The sequence below is a fragment of the Microcaecilia unicolor genome, chromosome 13 (genome assembly GCF_901765095.1).
Source record: "Microcaecilia unicolor chromosome 13, aMicUni1.1, whole genome shotgun sequence".
Lineage (NCBI taxonomy): Eukaryota > Metazoa > Chordata > Amphibia > Gymnophiona > Siphonopidae > Microcaecilia > Microcaecilia unicolor.
The window spans coordinates 37,871,475-37,885,575 of NC_044043.1; the positions used below are offsets into that span (position 1 = coordinate 37,871,475).

At 43.1% G+C, this 14,101-nt stretch overlaps 1 protein-coding gene across 1 annotated transcript in view; it reads left to right on the plus strand.

The window, feature by feature from the left end:
• The window catches only part of MYBBP1A (MYB binding protein 1a), a 124,587-nt gene that overhangs the window by 53,378 nt on the left and 57,108 nt on the right, over positions 1 to 14,101 (plus strand). The window contains exons 13-18 of the mRNA XM_030222434.1: positions 1,804 to 1,912; positions 5,101 to 5,194; positions 5,951 to 6,099; positions 8,383 to 8,475; positions 12,130 to 12,279; positions 12,429 to 12,593. Coding sequence (XP_030078294.1) covers positions 1,804 to 1,912; positions 5,101 to 5,194; positions 5,951 to 6,099; positions 8,383 to 8,475; positions 12,130 to 12,279; positions 12,429 to 12,593 — 760 coding nt within the window. The remainder of the gene's footprint in view (positions 1 to 1,803; positions 1,913 to 5,100; positions 5,195 to 5,950; positions 6,100 to 8,382; positions 8,476 to 12,129; positions 12,280 to 12,428; positions 12,594 to 14,101) is intronic.

A 14,101-nucleotide genomic window follows, 5' to 3' on the forward strand; every position in this document is an offset into this window, starting at 1 on the left:
TATATAGTGTTCCTCTGTGTTTATCCCACGTATTCTTGAATTCCGTCATCATTTTTGTCTTCATATCCTCCTGTAAGAGGGCATTCCAGGCATCCATCACCCTTTCTGTGAAGCCAGATCTTGCACATGGCTGCACACAACACTGCCGCAGACCTCACCCATCTTGGCCCTACAGCTGAGCTTTAGGAAATCGATGTTGATCTGAGCCAAAACATGATTCCAGACTATGGTCTAAAGTCCCATTTTTAATTTGGAGGGTTTTTTTTTTTTTTCTGTGGGTGGGGTTTTTAGGATTTCATGGTAAGACTCGGCTTTTAGTTTAGCATGTGTCCTGTGGATGGAGTTTGACAGGTCACAGTCCTAGGCAGGGCTAATGCTGAGAACAGAGCAAAAAATGGCAGCAGTTTCTAATATGAGAATGTTTGTTTATGTTTATTCAAGCTTGATAAGTACAGAAATATTGCCTCACTGGGACAGATCAAAGGTCCATCAAGCCCAGTATCCTGTTTCCAAAGGTGGCCAATCCAGGTCACAAAAACCTGACAAGATCCCAGAAAAACTCAATACGTTTTATGCTGTTTATTCCAGAAATAAGCAGTGGATTTTCCCCAAGTCAATTTAATAATGGTCTATGGACTTTTCCTTTAGGAAGCTGTCCAGACCCTTTTTAAACCCCACTAAGCTAACTGCCTTTACCACATTCTCTGGCAATGAGTTCCAGAGTTTAATTACACGTAGAGTGAAGAAACATTTTCTCCGATTAGATTACATTTACTACTTAGTAGCTTCATCACATGCCCCGTAGTCCTAGTATTTTTGGAAAGAGTAAACAAACAACTCACATCTATCCGTTTCACTCCACTCATTATTTTATAGACCCTTTATCATATCTCGCCTCAGCCGTCTCTTCTCCAAGCTGAAGAGCCCTACACACTTCAGCCTTTCCTCATAGGAAAGTTGTCCCATCCCCTTTATCATTTTTATCGCCCTTCTCTGTACCTTTTCTAATTCCATTGCCTTTTGTCACCCTTATTTACTGGTTCTTGCTCATACCACATACTTAATGTAATTTAATTACCTTTTGCCTCAGTTTGTGTACTTTATTGTAACACACCTCCCTGTCAATCACTGTCCGCTTAGACCAGTGTTACAGATGAGATTTTTTTTCTTCTCCTCTTTCTCCTGCATGTTTCTAGCACTTTTAGATGAGGGCAGCTCTGCACAGTTTTACATAAGAGGCAATTGCTGCTCTGGAGCTTATTATCTAGTCAAGATACACAGACATGACAAGAAGTTTCAGGAAATTTATTTAACCTGGGAAGCCAGGGCTATGGAGTCAGTTGGAAACAATTTTCAGTGGAGTTGGAATTGGTAAAAATGTACCAACTCCAGCTTTAAAATAATAACTATTTATTCTTATTTTTTTTTCAGATTCTTTATTCAAACTTCAAATAAATATATTTTGTGGTCTATAAGTCTAATGTACATAAAGAAATATTCTCTGTTTCTATAATTAATTAAATTTCTCGTAGATATACTATACCTAGTAAGGGTTGGAGTCAGACAGTAGAAAGATAGAGGAGTCAGAGTCAAAGGTTTGGTGTACCAACTTCACAGCCCTGTGGGAAACATGGTAAAAAAAAAAATGCAACCATTGGGAAGAGCTCAGCGTTTATGATTTAAATATTGGGGTATAGTGGGTGGCGACCCCAGGAGGCTGTGTGTGGCTTAATCGGTGCATGGTGTTTGAGGCCATTTTCAGTTGGGGTTAAAACCGTAGTGTAACCGCTCGTGTCTGTGCAGGATGCTGACGTCGGTGGAGGACCTGCAAAAGCGAGCCGAACAAACGCACAGCGTGGAAACCTCTGCCTTCCAGCATCTTCTGCTTCTGGTGGGCATCCACCTGTTCAAGGTATGGTGCCGACTAGCGATGGCTTTAGGCTTTTGCTGCCTCTTGAATCTTGCACTGTAATTTGTAAATGTTTTTTGTTTCATCTTTAACCATGGATTCAAATTTGTAATATTTTAAAATTTTCCTCACTCGTCTTAATTATTATCGTAAGCTGTTCTGCTGGCTTGGATGAAGGTCGGTGTATATAAAGAATTTCTGACACCTTGCCTCTAACTTGCAGAATCTGAAATAATAATGAAAGATGACGTAAGCTCCCAGAACGCTGTCATACAAATCTCATCTATCTAAATGCTTAAATGAATAGTTTTTCAAACTTCAGGGCTTATGAAATTATTTTTGTTGTGCTCATTAGTTTCAACAGGGACTCGCACAACAAAAATAAGACTATTCATTTAAGCATTTAGATAGATGGGGAAAAGGAAATGGGACTTGATATACTGCCTTTCTGTGGTTTTTGCAACTACATTGAAAGCGGTTTACATATATTCAGGTACTTATTTTGTACCAGGGGCAATGGAGGGTTAAGTGACTTGCCCCGAGTCACAAGGAGCTGCAATGGGAATCGAACTCAGTTCCCCAGGATCAAAGTCCACTGCACTAACCACTAGGCTACTCCTCCACTAGCAACATTCCATGTAGAAGCCTGCCCTTGCAGATCAGCAATGCGGCCGCGCAGGTTTCTGTTTCTGTGAGTCTGACGTCCTGCAGTCTTCTACATGGAATGTTGCTAGTGGAATAGCAACATTCCATGTAGAATCTCAAATAGTAGCAACAGAATCTCAATAGTAGCAACATTCCATGTAGAATCTCAACTAGGGAAGGGGAAATGGGACTTGATATACTGCCCTTCTGTGGTTTATGCAACTACATTCAAAGTGGTTTACATATTATATACAGGTACTTATTTGTACCTGGGGCAATGGAAGGTTAAGTGACTTGCCCAGAGTCACAAGGAGTTGCAGTGGGAATTGAACCCAGTTCCCCAGGATCAATGTCCACTGTACTAACCACTAGGCTACTCCCATGAGTAGATCTTTGTTCCTCTTGAGTCCACTACCCTTTCCATAAGAAAGTATTTCCTGATGTTGCTTTGTTTTCTTCCTTGCGTTTCATATCCTCTAGTTCTATGCTTCCTAATCTTTGAAAAATATTGGATTGTTCAGTAATACCTTTCAGGTGTTTAAGCATCATATGTCATAAGTTCCTGGGTGTTTTTATAAGATAAAATTGTGCTAGGTTGAAGCAGTGGGAGTGGGTGTAAATATTAGCATGGAAAGTATGCAAGTAAATTTTGACTGTGCCCTAACTCCAGCCCAGAAAACACCTACATATGATTTGCATAAACGTACGTGCATTCTTATTACTACACACACTGTTGCGCTTATACTCTCAGATTCTATATAGCACAAATTAACTTGCGCATGCAAATCCAGTTGGATTTGCATGCAACTTAATTAGTTAAGCCAACCAGCGCTGATAATTGCCACTTACCAAGCAATTATTGACACTAATTGGCATTAATTAGAGTTTACATGCAGAACCGTGTAAGCGTATTCTGTAACGTGATACATGTAAATTCTAAGTCACATAGAGGCATATTTTCAAAGCACTTAGCCTTCCAAAGTTCCATAGGTTTCTATGGAACTTTGGAAGGCTAAGTGTTTTGAAAATATGCCTCTCATAGTTGAAAAGGTAACGTGGAATTGGTGGGTCATGGGTGTTTCTAAAATCTACGTGCATTGTTATAGAATACACACAGTCCGCGCCTAATTTAGGCATGAGCATTTACACCAAGATTTAGTTGGCTTAACTGCCTGTGACTAAATTTAGTTGCACGGATGGGCGCTTGGCATATTTTATAAACTGCGCAGAAATGTAGGTTTATTCTATAAAGTACGCCTAAATTTAGGCGTACTTTATAGAATAAATTTAGGTGTACTTTATAGAATATGCCTAGGCATATTTCATTTCGGCACCAATGTTTTAGGCATGATATATGGAATCTAGTCTATAAACTGCGGGTGATTTTGCACTTAAAAGGGCTTTTATTTAAAAAATAAAAAGCTTTTTATAGAATTACCCCATTGAGTCCTTGATTCCTTTTGGTTTGGTTTTGTGAGATTCACAGGATAAGTTGTTAAGTATCCAGAGGGTAGATTTCAAAACCACTTCCCTGAAAATTGCCCTTGGTCCATCTGGCTCAGCCTACATGTGGTGTTTTGACAGTGTACACCCTTCAGCTGCGTTATGAGGAAGTTTTAGGTGGGTTGGAGGTGGGGGGAAGAATTTATTTTCAAATCTACAAATGTTGTTTTTCATCAAAAATAAAACTGTACACAAAGCAGGGCCTAAGGGTACTTTGTACCAATAACCAGCTTTGAAAGGGAACGTACATGCATACTTGTAAACTAGCTCAAATCTGTGGGGTAAAAATTACCAGTGGACCATGTATTTCTTCACGGAGAGAGCGGTGGATGCTTGGAATGCCCTCCCGCGGGAGTTGGTGGAGATGAAAACGGTAACGGAATTCAAACATGCGTGGGATAAACATAAAGGAATCCTGTTCAGAAGGAATGGATCCTCAGGAGCTTAACTGAGATTGGATAGCAGAGCCGGTAGTGGGAGGCGGGGCTGGAGGTTGGGAGGCGGGGATAGTGCGGGGCAGACTTATACGGTCTGTGCCAGAGCCAGTGGTGGGAGGCGGGACTGGAGGTTGGGAGGCAGGGATAGTGCTGGGCAGACTTATACGGTCTGTGCCAGAGCCGGTGGTGGGAGGCGGGGATAGTGCTGGGCAGACTTATACGGTCTGTGCCAGAGCCGGTGGTGGGAGGCGGGGATAGTGCTGGGCAGACTTATACGGTCTGTGCCAGAGCCGGTGGTTGGGAGGCGGGGATAGTGCTGGGCAGACTTATACGGTCTGTGCCCTAAAGAGCATAGGTACAAATCAAAGTAGGGTATACATAAAAAGTGGCACACATGAGTTGTCTTGTTGGGCAGACTGGAAGGACCGTGCAGGTCTTTTTCTGCCGTCATCTACTATGTTACTATGTTACTATATGTTACTATGCAGGCAGTGTGAACCATTTCCCCCTGTGATTTTGATAGGCAGAAACTGGTATGCCTAACTGGTGGTTTTATTGTTTGAGGCTTTTAAAAACATTTTCTCCCTCTTTCTCTATTTTAACTAGACCCCGGAGGAAGGTGTGGATCTGCTGACCGATCTCCAGGACTGCATCGAAAAGGCTCTGAACAAGAAGCGGAAGCGGAAAAGCAAAGCGGCAGGTGAGTGTCAGATTGGGCTCAGCTGCGGTGCTAGAAAATGAATAGGGCTCAACATGAAGAGGGAGGAGAAGCCTTAAATGAGAGACCTGCCTGCTTGGAAAGCATCGTATGTTCAGTCTCTTTTTCTGTTCTGTCTTGTTCTATCTCCACATCTCTTTTTTGGATTAGTGAATTAAGTGCTCGTGGACTGTGCTGACTGGCCACCCTGAAGCTAAAGTCTTCTCCATATAGCCACAATACAAGTCTAGCATGGGCAAATTTAATCTTCTAGCCACCCTCTTTCTATATTTGTACCTGCCCTTTCCAAAATGACGCGCTGATGCGAGGGGGTAGTGGCTTTTGATGACGTGATCACACACCGTCCTAAGATAGTGGTGGGTGTGGGGTGGCGGAACGGCAACTTCTGTCCCCTGTGCCTAGCCCTGTTCTGTAAGGGCCACCTCTAGGGTTGAGAGCATCACTGGGTTTTCATGTCTGTGCAGTCTTTAGGCTCTCTACTGAGACAGCATATTTTTAAAAGTGTAGTTACTGTCCCACCAGGAGCTGAACTGAGACTATCAAATCACTTTTCCTGGGTCGCTGTACAACTCTCGGAGGTGTGACAGGTTTGATTCCATTGCTGACCTGATCCTGAAATGAGCCAGTGACTCAGAGGTTGAAACTCTGCAAACCTTTGCCAGTGCCCTGAACCTTCCAGTCCCTAATGCCTTGTTGAAACAACCTTACTGACCTGCTATCTTTCTCTTTTGTACAAAGATGATGAACCAGAGTGGGTGGAGGTAGTGGTGGAAATCTTACTATCGCTCTTTGCTCAGCCCAGCCGACTGCTGCGACAGGTTTCCAAAAGCGTCTTCAGCCGAATCTGTCCACATATGACCAAACGAGGCCTGCAGCTAATCCTGGATGTAAGTTGTTTCTGTATAGACAGGGTGTCATGAAATGCCTAGCCACCCGTCTGGGGTTACCCCGAAGCCACTTAGAGGGTCTATCCCTAGCACAGCTCAGGTCTGCCTGCACCTGCTGCTTTTACTCTACACTAGCACCCTCCTCCGACTGACTGGGACCGGTTGTGACCCAGTGATTTCTAGGTTACTGGAGCCAAAAGAAAAAAGCAACACTGGGCCTTCAAGACTATGACAACAGGAGTACTTTATTAGCCAAAGACCCGACATGGGCCGTGTTTCGGCGCCAAAAAGGCGCCTGCCTCAGGGGTCTATTAATAAAAACATATAAATACATCAATAAAATAGGAAACACAAAATAATAGTGACAGCATTTATTTTGTGTGTCCTATTTTATTGATGTATTTATATGTTTTTATTAATAGACCCCTGCAAGCGCCTTTTTGGCGCCGAAACACGGCCCGTGTCGGGTCTTTGGCTAATAAAGTACTCCTGTTGTCCTAGTCTTGAAGGCCCAGTGTTGCTTTTTTCTTTTGGTTTCTCTGATTGTATACTGTATTACCCTCTCTGTCTGTACTATAGGTTACTGGAGCCACACTCCCAGTAGTCCTGCAGTTCCCAGAAAGCACTCACAGGCCCAACACACAAAGCACCAGGATTCTTTATCAGTCCAGACAGAGACAATAAACTGAAAATTGTTTATTATCTTAAAAATATTGAACAGTGAAACATAAAAAGTGCAATCAGCAAATAATAACAGGTAACTGAAATATGAATCAATTATAACACTAATTAAACATTTGTTTACTTTCTAAAAAGTATCTGGGAAGATCAGGACATATAGCTGCTCACAAGTTATCAAATGTAACTGTGTACGGGGCCTTCTGTCTCTCTCTTCTTCCGGGCTAAGACTGGTGAAAAGGCCAGTAAAATCGAAATGAAAATAAGCTCCTGTGCCAATCAGAGCACAGAACAACAATTAAAAAATAGCTGGTTACATCGCTGCAGGCAATTCCGCTATCTGTGTTAACTAGAGAAGGAAGGGTCAGTTCTTTGTAACAGCTTAAAACATAACATGCACCAGCTGCTGGCCAAACTAGAGAAATACACTTCAAGAATAATTAAGCAGTTTTACAGGCTTAAAACACACTGTTCTGTCACATAGGGAGTGATTGATTTAAGAATTTCCAGTCTTTGCTGTTGTACGTAGTTTTTCAAAGCTCCTCTGTGGTGTTAGGTCACATGGTAGGCGTGAAATGCATAACTCCTGATCACTGATTTCCATATTCATTTTATATTCTGTCTGTCCCCATGTAATGGGGAGGGGAGTGACTTTCATCTCCCATCTTATACTTCATGAATTGATAGGTGGGCCATAAACAGGAAAGACAGAATCTGAAATGAGCGTTGTACTCTCACAAGGCCATTGCTGAGTCTGATAGGAACTGGACAGGTGTGTGTGTTACCAACTAATAGAGACACTTGATTCTGACAATAGTACAACTAAAGTGTGTTCTTGGAAGCACGGTGTGATTTAAAACATTTTTGATTATAACTGAAATACTCTGATAAAACACCGCTGATGTAGAAACTGGATTTTTTTTCAGTTGTAAAAAAAAACAAACCCATCTGAAGTAGGTCTGCCTCTCATTTGGAGGCCCTAGGAAGAGTGACAGCATTATAAAGATAAATGCTGATGTCCTGGGAACTGTTACAATATGAACTGAGCGTTCATCCTTTTCTATAGTGCCTGTGCCTCTGCATACAGCTTTCACTCCGATAGACCAGTGTTTCCCAAGTCCAGTCCTGGAGTACCCCTTGCCAGTCAGGTTTTCAGGATATCCACAATGAGTATGCATGAACTTGATTTGCATACACTGCCTCCATTATATGCATATCTCTTTCATGCATATTCATTGTGGATATCCTGAAAACCTGACTGGCAAGGGTTACTCCAGGACCAGAGTTGGGAAACACTCTGATAGACAGTTGAATTGCATTTGGGGTTAAGAGTGGAGTTTTTTTTTTCTTACTTATGATAGTTTCTTGTGCTCTCGCTTTTTGTCTGCTGTATAAGCTTGAGCCTTGACTCCGAGATCTTTTTTTCTCCACTTCTTTTAAGTGCTGGTATATCGGATTGTTGCTGTATGTGTAATTTGAACTGTGTTTTTGGATTTTCTGTGTGTATTATTATTTTTATTGCAAGCACTGCAGTTAACAGATTGCTGATAGCACCTCAGGTGAAGCGTGTCCCATGCAAGTGTTTTCTTATGCATGCTACCTTAGGTTCTTGACCCTGAAGATGCTGAGGATGAGGAAAGCGCTGTGGTGGTGACAGAGGAAAAGGACAGAAGGAAGGGTCAACCCTCCGAGGACACGGTAACGCTTTCCCTTTTACTACCAGGCAGCAATAACCAGTGGCGCTGGTGCTAACATTCTTCTCCAGTCTTCGAAGGACACAGTCTAAAACTTGAGGACCATTTTAAAACCACTGTTGCAGGCCAGACATGTTCTTGTTATGTAAATCAGCTAACTGAAAATTGCCTTCACTCGAAGCAACTAAACTTCTAGCTGTGTTATGAGGAGACATCCCAGAAATAAACACCTGTAAACTGCACTTTCAGCTCTATACGTATTATTTTCCATGAGAAAAGTAGCCGGACAAAAGGCAGATGCCTGTGTCTCTAGATACTTTGTACTTACCCTGTTTCCCCGAAAGTAAGACATCCCCCGAAAATAAGACCTAGTAGAGGTTTTCCTGAATTGGTAGATATAAGGCCTCCCCCGAAAGTAAGACCTAGCAAATTTTTGTTTGAAATCAGGGCCGCCGAGAGCCGGACAAAGCCGTCCCCGGGCCCCCCCTCCACCCACCCTCCGTCGCTCCCGGAACTAACCTTAAACGCCTCCTTTCACCTTCACAGCAAGCAGCAGCAGGGCAGACCTCTCCTTCCTTCCGTGCCCCGCCCTCACGGACGTTACATCAGGCGAGGGCGGGACACGGAAGGAAGGAGAAGCCTGCCCTGCTGCTGCTTGCTGTGAAGATGAAAGGAGGCGTTTAAGGTTAGTTCTGGGAGCGACAGAGGGCAGGCAGGCTAACCCCGATGTTTCCCCGGAAAATAAGACAGCCCCTGAAAATAAGACCTAGCGCATTTTTGGGGGCAAAAATTAATATAAGACAGTGTCTTATTTTCGGGGAAACACGGTATCATTGGTGTGGGGAGGGCAAGAGGAGGCATCCCCCCACCCTAGCCCTGCTTAGCCACTTGCTGCTGCCCTGCTACTACTGCTGGTCCCCTCCATTTGAGCGTTCTAAAATGTATCCCACCGTATATAGCATAATTCTGTCACCCTCTCTATTACTAAAATGATAAAGGGGATAGGATGACTTCTCTGTGAAGACAGACTAAAGAGACTAGGGCTCTTCAACCTGGAGAAGGGATGGCTGAGGGGAGATATGATAAGAGGGTTGTAAAATCCATTCCTGAGCGAACGGGTAGATGTGAATCGCTAGTTTACTCTTTCCAAAAATACAAGGACTAGGGGGCACCAATGAAGCTACTAAGTAGTAAATTTAAAACAAGTTGAAGAACATATTTCCTCATTCAATGAGTAATTAAGCTCTGGAATTTGTTGCCATAGAATGTGGTAAAAGCAGTTAGCATAGCAGAGTTTTAAAAAGGTTTGGACACATTCCTAAAATAAGTGTCTATAAACCATTGTTAAGATGGACTTGGGAAAATCCACTGCTTAATCCTGTGAGAAGTAGCATAAAATCTGTTTTACTCTTTTGGGATCTTGCCCAAGTACTTGTGACCTGGATTGGCCACCGGGCTTGATGAATCTTCAGTTTGTTCCAGTATAGCAATGCTTATGAACTTATGAGAGCTCTGTTGGGTAACGAAAAAAAATTACTTTGTCCTCCGTTGACAAAATTCCTTCATACGGCCCTGGTACCCTTGGCAAATTTCCAAGAGGAAGTACGTGTCTAGTATCGTAAGCCGCTCAGATAACCTTTTGATGGTCTGTATAACAAACACTTAATAAACTTGGAAACTTTCCCTTTTGAAAATTAATTCAAAGCTATTGGGTAAAAAGTACCTGCGGACTTTATCCAAGTGTGGACAGTTTGAAAACTGTTCCTTGAAAACTAAAGAGTGAACGGATTGCCACTTAAGAGAAATTCTTCCATGTCTCCTTACAGGAGAGAGCCCATATCAACCCATCAATTTTAAAATTAGTTCTGAGAACTCTGACCGAGCAGTCGAAAAGAATTAATCCCTTTTGTAAGGCAATTGGAGTTTTGGGGAGAGCTTTGAGGCCCCTTTATCAAGTTGCTGAATCTTCAGTGCGCATTCATTATTTTTTTCTTTCTGATTTTGGCAGATGGGAGGGAGATGGTCTTTTGCTCCAGTTCTATATCTATGAAAATATCTCTCTGTTTTCAGTGGGAAAACTGCAGAAGCAAGTTTTGTATTGAACTGGAACTTAAAAACATCTGCCCCATGGAAATTTTCATATATCCCTGCTCTGACAGTAAATTTATTTATTTGTTGCATTTGTACCCCACATTTTCCCACCCATTTGCAGGCTCAATGTGGCTTACATAGTACCGTCAAAGGCATTTGCCCAGTCGGTGGATAACAAATACAAAGTTGTCTATTGGTATTTAAGTAGGAATCTTTAATCCTTCTTTCATATTTCAGTGTCAATCAGTGTAGGTACAGAACTGGATGTGTGAAGCTACCTTAGAGCTAAGCAAATATGTGATATTTTATAAAAGGCTTGATGAGCCCTGAACCTTTTATGAAATACTTAACGGTGCCAGCAAAGATGTATGTATTTGATGTGCTGTACACAAAAATCAGGGCCATGCTATAAAGAGAGTGGCTTTACATGGGGGATACATGTATATATGTGGCAAATTTTATAAATGAGCAGGCACGATAGCAATGAAGAAGGGAAACTTTCTCAGAAAGTTAACCTTTGTCTCTTTCTGACTCTGATGGGAGTAAATCTTGACCATCGTGTTCTCCTAGCCTCTGAGCTGGATTGCAAGTTAGCTGGGGGGGGGGGGGGGGGGGGGGGTAAGTTATGCCTGACTTTATTTTGTCATTTTCAACTGCATATATGCATTAAAATATGGAATACACATAGACCAGTGGTTCCCAAATCTGGTCCTGGAGGCACCCCAGCCAGTCAGTTTTTCAGGATACCCACAAGGAATATCCATGAGAGATTTCCATGCAGTGGAGGTAGTGCATGCAAATCTCTCTCATGAATATTCATTGTGGGTATCCTGAAGACCTGACTGGCAGGGGTGCCTCCAGGACGAGGTTTGGGAACCACTGACATAGACTTTGAAGGAGCATCTCATGGCACGCCTCCTTTCTGTGTGTATAGACAGCTGCATGTAGCCGTATATGCACACGGATGGCATATTTTTTAAAATATCCACCAGCATGCATATGCTGCTTCATGCATTAAATATGCTGGTGTGGGTGGTGCCTACATTTTCTAAAATTAAAAGCACTTTTCTACCTCCAGGTGGGATACAGCAGCATCAAATAACCAACTTTCACACAAAGGTCAATTTTCTGATGGGTGAGGTAACCGGATAATTTTAGCCAGTCACCTTTAGGAGAATATTCAGCTGAATCCAATTGTCTAAGCTTTGAGCTGAATATTCTTCAAAATTAAAATCTGACTGGGTTCCCGGAACAGGCATGGGTAAGTCTTAGTAAAATTGCCCCAACCCTTGTTTCTCTTCCACCCCTAGCTACACTTCAAGCCCCTCCTGAAACACACACACTTTATAATGCAAACAAGAAATTCTTACACTTACTGTAAATATTTAATGTTTGAAATATAACACCTGTTGTTTTGCTAGGTAAGGTCTGTGCGGTGTTTTCTTGTTTTTTTAACTCATTTTTGAGTCTGAGAAATGGGTTTGGACTAGCGATTCCTAGGACAAAAACACTCCATGTTGCCTCATCTGTTTGAGAAATGTTGACTCAACTCAGCATTGTTCCTCAGATTGAGGAGGAGGAGGGCATGGAGTCCGATGAAGACAGCTCAGATGGGGAAGCAGATGGAGAAGGACTCTCAGATAACGAGGAGAACGAAGATGTGGATGAGACTTTCCGCAAACAGCTGATACAGGTTCTGCAGGAGGGAAATGCCCTGGTAAGTGTAAGCATAACTTTTGTCCATTGCCAGATTTTCACATCTGTGATACTTGGTTTTCTATTGAGAACCAAGCTCCTCAGTTTCCTTTTGTGTTCCAAAGTGGATGCCACTGCTTAATGCAGGTTTTTTTCCTACCACTAATGCAGGGTGGAGAAGACAGTGATGAGGAGGCCGACGATGAAGCCATGATGTCATTGGATGAGAACCTCTCGGCCCTCTTTGCTGACCAGAAGAAACGGATCCAGGCGAAGAAGGATGAGAAGGAAAAGATCCGCAAAGAGAAGATTCTGCGGAGGGACTTCAAAACCAAGGTTTGAGAGGAGCTTTGTCACATAACACATCATTGGTACTACTACTACTACTGCTACTTAACATTTCTAGAGCGCTACAAGGGTTACGCAGCGCTGTACAAATTAACAAATAAGGACAGTCCCTGCTCAGAAGAGCTTACAATCTAAAGGACGAAATGTCAAGTTGGGGTAGTTTAGATTTTCTGAGAAAAGGTGTAGTGATTAGGTGCCGAAGGCGACATTGAAGAGGTGGGCTTTGAGCACTGATTTGAAGATGGGTAGGGAGGGGGCCCGGCGTATGGGCTCAGGGAGTTTGTTCCAAGCATGGGGCGAAGCGAGGCAGAAAGGGCGAAGCCTAGAGTTGGCGGTGGTGGAGAAGGGTACTGAAAGGAGGGATTTGTCAAGAGAGCGGAGGTTACGGGTGGGGACATAAGGGGAGATGAGAGTAGAGAGATAAGGAGGGGCTGCAGATCGAGTGCATTTGTAGGTGAGTAGGAGAAGCTTGAACTGTATGCGGTATCTGATTGGAAGCCAGTGAAGTGACTTGAGGAGAGGGGTGGTATGAGTATATCGGTTGAGGCGGAAGATAAGACATGCGGCCGAGTTCTGGATGGACTGAAGGGGGGATAGATGGCTAAGAGGGAGGCCGGTGAGGAGTAGGTTGCAGTAGTCAAGGCGAGAGGTAATGAGAGAGTGGATGAGAGTTCGAGTGGTGTGCTCGGAGAGGAGGGGGCGAATTTTGCTAATGTTATAGAGGAAGAAGCGACAGGTCTTGGCTATCTGCTGGATATGCGCAGAGAAGGAGAGGGAGGAGTCGAAGATGACACCAAGGTTGCAGGCAGATACTAGTAGTATCCACAGGGTTAATTCTGTGAACATGTGGAGGGTTCTGTCAAGCCCTGCTCAGACTTCGTTTGTGTATTTGCTCCTATACTGGCAACCTTTCACCCACCACCTGGATTCCCATCAACTTTGATGGATCATGAGACCCACACAAAACTCAGAGGTCACACAATTCCTAAAAAATGCACTTACAGACCAGATATAAATAGAGAAAGAGAGAGGAAAAAAAATCAAAACTGGAATCACTATTCATCAACAGACAGGGGGGTAACAAACTAATTATAGGAAAAACTGTAATCGGTAAACAGAAAGCAGGGAAAGGGAACATTCACTACCTAGTAAACATTTATTTTGAACTAGCCAGTTCCTGAGGAAGCTCCACTATTGACAGAGGTGGGGTAGGGTCTTGGCCAGTTGTGCTCCTCAGTCAGGACTGGAGGCTTCTAGCAGATTCAGGGATATTCCCCTCTAGAGCTGATATGAAGCAACCAATGGTGGCCCAGGGTGCTGGCTTCTTGGCCAGTTGCAATACAGATTATTACGATCCTACAACAGCTGGAGCATACTGGGAAATATGCTGTCTAAGCTTTATTCCGAGTTAGTTTTTCAGGGGACAAACACCTAGTGGCTATTCCAGGGTTTCCCCGATGCAAATCATTTTAGCACCTCTAAAAATGACACAACTT